The sequence below is a fragment of the Asparagus officinalis genome, chromosome 8, assembly GCF_001876935.1.
Source record: "Asparagus officinalis chromosome 8, Aspof.V1, whole genome shotgun sequence".
Taxonomy (NCBI): Eukaryota; Viridiplantae; Streptophyta; class Magnoliopsida; order Asparagales; family Asparagaceae; genus Asparagus; species Asparagus officinalis.
The window spans coordinates 4,988,798-4,998,354 of NC_033801.1; the positions used below are offsets into that span (position 1 = coordinate 4,988,798).

The 9,557-nt window shown below is 36.2% G+C and overlaps 1 protein-coding gene across 5 annotated transcripts in view; it reads left to right on the plus strand.

Moving 5' to 3' along the window:
* The window catches only part of LOC109822800 (dihydroorotate dehydrogenase (quinone), mitochondrial), a 12,179-nt gene extending 3,569 nt beyond the window's left edge, over positions 1–8,610 (plus strand). The window contains exons 2-13 of one of the 5 annotated variants that reach the window (XM_020389051.1): positions 1,014–1,046; positions 1,129–1,301; positions 1,463–1,545; positions 3,443–3,766; positions 3,905–4,160; positions 5,283–5,363; positions 5,471–5,578; positions 5,661–5,690; positions 7,231–7,368; positions 7,547–7,584; positions 7,676–7,775; positions 8,183–8,610. In XM_020389051.1, the coding sequence (XP_020244640.1) occupies positions 1,161–1,301; positions 1,463–1,545; positions 3,443–3,766; positions 3,905–4,160; positions 5,283–5,363; positions 5,471–5,578; positions 5,661–5,690; positions 7,231–7,368; positions 7,547–7,584; positions 7,676–7,775; positions 8,183–8,257 (1,374 nt within the window). In that variant the 5' untranslated portion in view covers positions 1,014–1,046; positions 1,129–1,160 and the 3' untranslated portion in view covers positions 8,258–8,610. Of the gene's footprint in view, positions 1–1,013; positions 1,302–1,462; positions 1,546–3,442; positions 3,767–3,904; positions 4,161–5,282; positions 5,364–5,470; positions 5,579–5,660; positions 5,691–7,230; positions 7,369–7,546; positions 7,585–7,675; positions 7,776–8,182 lie in introns of all 5 variants that reach the window. The other 4 variants (XM_020389052.1, XM_020389049.1, XM_020389050.1 and 1 more) reach the window with 4 other exon arrangements.

Sequence of the window (9,557 nt, forward strand, 5' to 3'; positions counted from 1 at the left end):
AGAAAAGTTTGGATGCTAATTATCAATTATCTCATATTTTGTGATTCGATCTATTTTGCCAAATATAATACTTTCTCTTACTGGGGAAAAAACAATATTGTGAATTATTTAAGGCTAAATTGCACTTAAATGCCCTATTGTTTCCCCAAAAAAACACTGCCATATACTCTTAAGTTTCAAAACAGAAAAGTTTGGATGCTAATTATCAATTATCTCATATTTTGTGATTCGATCTATTTTGCCAAATATAATACTTTCTCTTACTGGGGAAAAAACAATATTGTGAATTATTTAAGGCTAAATTGCACTTAAATGCCCTATTGTTTCCCCAAAAAAACACTGCCATATACTCTTAAGTTTCAAAACTGAGCAGGGGAAAAACCACTCAGTTGAAAAAACCCACTTAGTTGTAAAAATAAGCGTAGTTTGCTATCTTCTGTTAATCAACCATGAAAATATTCCCAAAATATCCCCATGCGCTGTCTCATGTGACTGATCTTAACTGCAAACTACCCTTAGTTGTATTAATTACAACTCTACTAACCCCTCTTTTTATTGTATAATATTTCTCCTTCTTTCTTCACCTTATTCTTCCTCTTCAAAATCTAACTATTTCCCCCCAAATCAAAACCATAGAATGAGGAGCACCTGCTACATCTCGTTAACCCAATATTAACCTGATCTCCCTCATCCGTGAGGGCTAAAGTTTGTGGGGGAGAGATTTTGAGGAAATTTGATGATAAAAGTAAAGTTTGTGGTTTTTTTTTACCATGGGGGTTATCTTGGCAGAGGGGCATTTTCATATTTTCGGGTTAAATTTAACCTCGGTAAGCAAATTCACGTGGTGGACAACTTAGGTTATTTTTTTTGCTTCGTTTTAAAATTTGTGGTATATAAGTGTTTTTTTGGTAAACAATAAGATATTTAAGTGCAATTTAGCCATTATTTAATTCTCTTTATTCTGAAAAAATAATAAAATTGGCAAATGAACAACTTGCTAAACATGCTAACAGGTGACATGATTGAATCCTGATGCTTCGTACCAGGTGCGTCAGCCTTTTCAACCTCCTATATAGATCTCTCCAATAATCGCTCTCCCCTCCTTCCTTTTGTTTGGCACGAAAAAAGCGTTTAGATTCTCCCTAGGCTTTTACTCGTCAATGGCGGCTAGGGTTTGGAGGAGCTCCTTTAAAGAGATATTGGGTCGAAGGCTGAAATTTTCAGCCGCTGGGATCAGGCTGTCGAGTTCGATTCCGGGTTCAGATGTAGCCGCTCCAAAAATCCCTCCTTCCCTCAAAAAGGTTCAACCTTTATTCTTTTTCTTGTGGGAATTTACGCAAACACTTGGTGTGCACAAATTTCACATTATATTTTCCATGTTGATCAACTTAATACTGTACTATAACTGTTTATTTTGGTTATTCTTTCTTGATTACGTGGGATTATTGTTGTTATTTTGCAGGGTAGGCTCTTGACTGGAACAATGATAGGTTTAGCGATAGCCGGAGGAGCTTACGTTAGTACCGTAGATGAAGCGACATTTTGGTACATAAAATTACATCTTTAAATTATATACTACCAAATGTTCTTGCAAATTTTGTACTCCTACTAATTTAACCAATCTTAACTGAAAATATAAGTGCAAGCTCTTTGGCCTTTAGTTCAGTGCATAATGGATTTTTCTACTTGGATTGTTGGGATTGTTTGATATTTAGAGCAAGATTGCGCTTACTTTTATCAGTACATTGCGGAATTAACCTACCATTTCAGTTCTACTTTGACTTGATTACGTTTGATGGTTTAGTTCAAAGGAATGATTCATGAGGCTACGTCAGTACTTTTTTGTTGTTGTATATCGTAACTACTTTTCAGCATATGCTGAAGGTTGTTGATTGAGCTCTTGTTAAAATTGGTTTGCCCAGTTGTTATTGTTTCTCTCTGCTGTATGCGAATGCATATTTATCCATACAGAGCAATATTTTCTTTTCCTTTTTCTGTGCGATTATATTAGAACTTTTTCCATCTAGTCATTAAGTGACGTTCTCAATCATTTATTGTAGGGCCTCATAAGACAACAGAGCAATGTTTGTCTCTGCTTTAGAACTGTCAAGATTCTTATGAGGTTATCGAGCTTCTCTTTTATTGAACTCAGTTGTCAACATCTTGATACCCTAGCCAATAATCTGAAGCTTTAATACCAGTTTGTTGTGACAAAATCGACATAAGCACAAAATTTAAAGAAAATTATGTGACTAGAAGAAACCATAGATTTGTGTGGTTTGACACTAGAGGCATGTATCTCCGGACAAAGGAGGATTTGAATCCACTAATCAAAACTGTGAGGAGTACAAAATGGTGGAATTGCTCTTGTACTTAAATCCCTAATTGTACTTAGTAATCTCTTAATCAAAATATCTCAAAGAAAATCCTAAAGTTCTCATCAAAATAAAATTTAGTACGATTTCAGAAGAGAATGGGCTCTTATTGTAGATACTTGAAACTCCTAATTGGCCCTTATTTATTAATGCAAATAACCCTCTTAAACATGGAAAGTGTAGGATTCATAATAGTTTCTTCTTCTTTTTCCGTCTGTGAATATGAATCTGAATCTAATTTTAAATAGGTAACCAAGTTATATCAGTTCTATAACCTCAATTGGTTCCTATCCAGTATGAATTTATCTTTGGATTTCTGTCAAAATTAAAAACAATGTTTTTAATCCTCACCAAGACTATTAAAAAGAGTTTAGACTTTAAATGCATTCTAGGCTGTTTAAATAAAAAGAAAGTACTAACATACTCAGCAATATAGTACGTACTACAAAACAAGCTCAATAGGTTTGAGGATCCTTAACCCGCACATGTTCTCTTTCAGTTTCTACCAGGTGCGATGTCTTCTTTTTACATGGTTGAATTCTTGTTCTCTTTCAGATATCTCAGATTCTATATCATTAGTTCTCTGATCACCATCACCTTCCAAGCCATTTTCCCACCAAAATGTGGTTTGCTCTGCACGCTGATCCTAAATCTTTAAGGTTTGATGAAGAATTCGCCAAATACTTATAATTGCCTATCATCTTGATGCCAATGCTGTATCAGCAACAACAAGAAAGTCTTTATACAAAACTTTGAGCTTGGCTGCATGAATCATATTCTTTTACTCAGTTCTATTAAGGACCATCTCTTTTGTTAAATGAATTATTACCATATTTTGATGCCAATAGTTTATCACTATTTGCAAAATTCCTGTCAGTTGTAGACGAAAGAGGGGGGTTATCATAAAATATTTAAAGGGGATTTCAATAAAATCTTGAAGATCAGTCGACTGATAGGGAAACCTTACTTATTGGTTGATCAGTTCGATGTTTTCGTAAGTTGTTTTGTAGTTCATCTAACAGTATTCTTGATCCTCATTTAGTTTCTTTCGTCTGTAATGTTTGCAGTGGATTGTTGTTCAATGCTACAAGAGCTGTGAACCCATTATTTGCATTGCTTGATCCAGAGGCTGCTCATCGTGTGGCAGTATCAGCAGCATCTCATGGGTTTGTCCCTAGGGAAAAAAGACCCGATCCTGCTATACTGGGGCTGGAAGTTTGGGGACGGAAGTTTTCCAACCCTATTGGTCTCGCTGCAGGCTTTGATAAACATGCTGAAGCAGTTGAAGGTCTACTTGGGCTAGGCTTTGGCTTCATGGAAATTGGGTCGGTTACCCCCATGCCACAAGAGGGTAACCCTAAGCCTCGTATCTTCAGATTGCCAAAGGAGGGGTAAGCATGTATGTTGCCTCAATGTTTTTATAGTATGATTACCATCTCAACCATTTTGTAGGTGATACTACATGCTAAAACATAGTGTTTGGGAGATGGAGTTTTTATTATGCCCTAAGTTGTTTGTTTTGTTGGCAGTGCTATCATCAACCGATGTGGGTTCAATAGTGAAGGTATAGTGGTGGTGGCAAAGCGTCTTGGCGCTCAGCATGGTAAGAGGAAGATGGAAAACACTTCAAGCTCTCCCCACTCAATGAATGATGAAGTAAAGCAAGGAGGGAAAGCAGGTCCAGGCATTCTCGGAGTCAACATTGGAAAGAACAAAACAAGCGAAGATGCAGTGGCTGACTATGTTCAAGGAGTTCATACCTTATCCCAGTATGCAGACTACTTGGTACCGTTCTCGTACTGTCCTTAGTATCATGGTTCAAGTTTCACTTAATCATGCATTATATTCATAGCTTCGTAGATTCTATCATGAATTTCAATTTTATATTGTACACGTCTGAACACCTAGGTTATGGGGGGTTATTTGGGATAATTTTCCATTGCTCACTTTGTAACCACACATGTTTTTCATGTTGCATGTAATGTGTGGAATGAGCTTGCACCCGGACCATACTTGTTATAAGTACATCATTTCTCTCAAGCAGCATACTTACATTTTCTTTTCGTTTTGAGAGTGGTTTGAACCATTATAAGGTTCAAGTCTTCAGCTTGTGTTAGCTGTGTCATCTGGAGCAAATAAAGAGCATTGATCAATTTTAGGAACATTGTAATAGTTGCACAGGTTTTGTATGAGGGCATACCTAGCCTTTTTGTTTCAAGACAAGCTGTTTAATGTGTAGTTCACTTTCTTCAGGATTTTTACATGAATTGACAATATCTGGATTTTGCTTCACATAATGATGCAGTTTCACTGGATTTTACATAAAATGCTGGAGCTATTTATAGTCTTTGCACTCTGTGAAGTTTGGAAATGAGTTACCCATACCATCTTGTATACTTCCTTAATAAAATGGTTATTGATTTGTAATAATCCAACTCTGTTAAGATCAATAAAGATGAATCATACCTAGCTTGCAAAAGTTAAGGACTGCAAGTGTTAGATATCACTCAAGACTAATAAAAGTAAGGTTACACAAAAGTTAATCTGAGCTTGAGCATGTGAGGTGAGTCCTGGTATCAAAATTGTTATCTTAAATATTCCATTACCATGCCATATTTACTTAGGGTTTTTTCGTCTTTATGTTTTCCCTTCGACCAAGCAAGTTTTTCATGAGCTATCTGATCTTATCCTCAATTCTAACTTTATTTTGTCATCGTACAAAATAGTGGACATTTGGAACGTGTTTGACACTGATAGAATTTTTAGTTATATGTTCCTATTTTCGTCAATGCAATTCCAATTTCCAAATATATGTAATAATATAATTTCATAAGAATTATTGACTTTCTACAATTAATTTCAACTGTAAAATTTTATAGTTTTTTAGACCTTTTGTGACATCTGCAGGTTATAAATATCTCTTCCCCAAACACTCCTGGGCTTCGCAAACTTCAGGGAAGGAAACAATTGAAGGATCTTGTAAAGAAGGTTGGAACTGGAATCTGTCTAATCGGCTCTTCTATTATTATGAGCCTAATATACTACTATTTTCATATATATCATGGAGATGATTGTTTCAGTGATTCTACTTGTAGGTTCAAGCTGCTCGTGATGAGATGCAATGGGCTGAGGATGGTCCCCCACCGTTGCTTGTGAAGATTGCTCCAGACTTGTCTAAACAGGATCTTGAAGATATTGCAGCGGTACAACACAAAAAATTGTCTTTTCTCTTTTCCTTCTAAATCATAAAGCACATTCTTATTGCTCTTATTACTATTTTTTTAGGTTGCTCTTGCTCTCCGCTTGGATGGATTGGTATGCTTTTAAACCGTTGATGCTTCTGTTTGTTTTAACATTAGACAATATATTTTCTTTTATATCAAGCAATTTTTTTTAACTTTAATGGCAGTAACACATCCATTCTCAAACACAGTATATCACAAATTATTCCACAACTGACCCTTGAACATATTCAGCAATATTTTTTTTTCTTTTCGAAATCTGTAAGTGTATGCATGTGTTTTTTGTTTTCATTTTCATTTTTTTGTTGGGGTCATGAGTTTTGCTACCTAGGACACATTATCTGGAATAGTTGCTGAGTAGAAGCATTTCCTGAACTTTTAAATATGAAGCTCTGGGTGGAGCTTTCTTACTTATGCACTCACTGATTCAAGGAACTCCAATGTAAGAGAGGACATTTTCAGTGATCAGTGATTGTCTAGTTATATCCCATTTAAAGAGGAAGAAGAGGATGGGTATAAGAAACTATTGCTAAATGTCCTTTCCCCCCTCAATTTGTAAGTTGCGGCATCCATGCACTGCTGTTCGTATATCTGTCCGTTTAGCACTATCCTGATTTTTCATGTCACTTCCAACAAGCTTTCCATCATACAACAAGCTGCTCACTTGGCCTTTATTTTCCATAAAGCTAGTGTTCAGCAAAGTGTATTGATTGTTCCTTGACACTGATTGGCTCTGGCACCCTGTAAATCTTTGTAATCCATGATTTGGCCATGTTAAAGCATTTTCTTCTATCAGTACATAGTTTCATGGGAAAGAATAATTGTACCTCTATTAATACTTTGTTTCTATAATTTTAGATAAACTAGGTTTTGAGGAAGCCAGGTAGCCACATGCATTCTCGGACAAGTGGTCCTAGAAAAAAGCTTCCTGTTTAAACTTCTATGTTTTATCCGTCCTAAGAACTAATTTTCTTTTGTCATGTTTGGCATGGTTGCTATGTGACAAATGGCCTTACACCAACAACAAAGACTTTATCCTAAGTTTTTGGCGTCCGCTACTTGAATTCTACGCTTCCATTCAGTTCTGTTGAGGGCTATCTCCTCCACTAAGTTGTATTATCATATCCTTATAATATTCTAACCAAAGTTTGCATAGGCCTATCTGTAGCACTTCTTCATTAATAATATTCTGCTTAGGGAGTGTAATTATTCTGCTTCTTTTTGGCGTTCCATTGATTTACATTATCTATCTTGTCCAGAGTCCGGATGTAATCTGTATGAAGTCATTGCTGAATTTTTTTTTTCACTTTTAAGTAATGCATGAGATGGAGTAGACGGTTCTCATTTATCCTCCTCTCCTCAAGTGTACCTACCTATTGGGTATTTTCTTTTATCCTTCCATTGACAGTAATGTGTGTAAATACTGATGATTGCTGCAAACTTTGAGGATGGATGGAGGCAGGATGGCTTCTTCATCATCATATTTGCAAAGGAACATGCTATTGTCATGTTTGTCTTGTTTTTTCAAATATACATCTCCTATTTGTATTATCCTGATAACGGTAATTGCATCAGTTAATTCTATGATTCACGGAAAATATTTTCCTCCACAGATCATATCAAATACGACCATCTCAAGGCCAGACCCTGTAAGCCAGCACCCATTAGCTGGAGAAGCTGGTGGCTTAAGTGGCAAACCACTCTTTGAGATGTCAACCAATGTTCTTAAGGAGATGTATATCCTCACCAGGGTAAGTCACTTAAATTTTTTTCTTAATTTTCTTGCAAAACACTGAGATCTATATGTTTACAACTGATGCTTCCACTATGCTTCAAAGTTTGTCCCTTGGATAACATTTCCAGTTACATGCTTTTATGATATCTGTTGCGATTTAACCTCTCTCCTTTGTACCCCTTACTATGTTACAGGGTAAAGTCCCTCTTGTTGGTTGTGGTGGTGTTAGCAGGTATCTGATGCTATAAATATAATTAACAGTGATAGGTAATTGTCAAAACAAAAATTTCAAATGAACCCTGCTAAATGCTTGTCAAATGCAGTGGTGAAGATGCATACAAAAAGATTCGGTCTGGAGCATCGCTTGTTCAACTTTATACAGCTTTTGCTTATGGTGGACCAGCACTCATTCCCCTGATAAAGGTTTGTTTCTATTGATCTGAGCCTTTAATGTTTAAACCGGGTGCTTGAACATATTCAGAAATATCTTGAACTTCATCCCAGTTAAGCAATATTCGAAATTCGAGAAAATCGGTAAATGTGAATTATGAATTGTTCAAAATTTTCCCAATTTTGCATTGAACTACAAATGTAAAACCTTCCTATTATTTACCTGCAATAATCTTCCTCTCAATTTCACCTCGGTTTCCTTTGATCAGAAATATCCTGTTTGTTGAGTTAAGAGTGGCTACTAAAGTTGAAAAGTTATACATCAAATGTTTATGTCCTCATAGATAATTATTTCATCATGTATCATTCTTTTATCGGCATCAGGCTTTTTGTATATTATTATTATTATTCTGATACACCACCTTTTTCTTTTCCTTCAGGCTGAGTTGGCAGAGTGCTTAGAAAGAGATGGTTTCAAATCTGTTCAGGAAGCTGTTGGTGCTGATTGCAGATAGTCTGTAGTAAATTTCTTAGAGAGCAGAGCACTACAGTAGTTATTGAAATTGGTCTTGCGAAGTTGTGAGTTTTCATTAGTAAACCTTGGCCACTTTGTTTATTCAAAAGAAAAAAGGAAAAAAAAAAGGTTACTGCATCAGATTTCAGAGGGAGTAGCTAGTTTTCTTTTGAGATGAGTATGCTCAACCCTTGCCTTCTCCTGATTCTCTGTGATAGTGAAATTTTGATTCAATATTAACTGTTTCCTGAAACAAAATGAGAAAAAAAACAAAGCAAGATGTCGGTAGGATTCTGGGGTTTGTTTGTATTTATTACTCATATCTATCAATAAACATTTTGAATGAGCTCATGATTTCCTCTTTCCGTTCCTTCTTGAAATTATCGATTCTGTTGGAAGTATTTTGGTTAGAGATGCAGTAAACATTTTGAGTACTTGTCAGAACCATGAGCATTCGACGGGCTATAAGGGAGGCAATATGGTAATTACGCCTTTTATGTGGCTCAGAACTGCCCGTCGCATGCGGAATATTTTGATAGAATGGATGATGTTATGGTTTGAACTGCCAAGCGTGCTCGAGGCATTTTCATTAATGAGCTCTGCTAGGCAATGCCTTACATGATTGATATATGCTCCTCTTTGAATCTCACTTTGGTAGGTCATCATCATTATCATTATTTAAGCAATGGACTTTCAAACAGACGTCTGATCTGTTGTTGCTTTGCCAAATTCTCTTATCCTTTTATGGAGGCCGTTTTTGGACAGATTTCACAAACCCCCCCTGAACTTTGTGGGATCTTGCACAAAAGCCTATGAATTTTATGCATGAGAAAACCCACCAAAATTCAGGGGGTTCAGTGAGATTTACTTTTATTTATTTATTTATATATTTAAATTCACTACGTCAATATCGATCTCGCTGGAGAAGCGTTTACAACCAAAAGGTGCTTTCGGACTATAACTCGTAAAAGAAACTTCGCATATAAACAAAGCAAGCAAAATCCCATGTTGAGCAATTATGGAACAAAAAGAGGCTGGTCATAAGTACCACGTACAAAGTCTACGAGTCCATCAGCCGTAGACATTCGGTGGAGAGTAAACTGTAAGCCTGTATTTTATGGGTTAGGCAGAATAAGCAGCATTATTGATCAGAATTATGATTGACTATGTTCGTACAAACTTCCCAATTTTCTGTCCACATATTATTGAGGGACATCGTGGATCGGCTCAAGATTGCTCATTCGCTCTAACACCTCTTTTGCCCCGCTGGTGACTTGTTTCTCGTCGTGGGACCCTCTGAC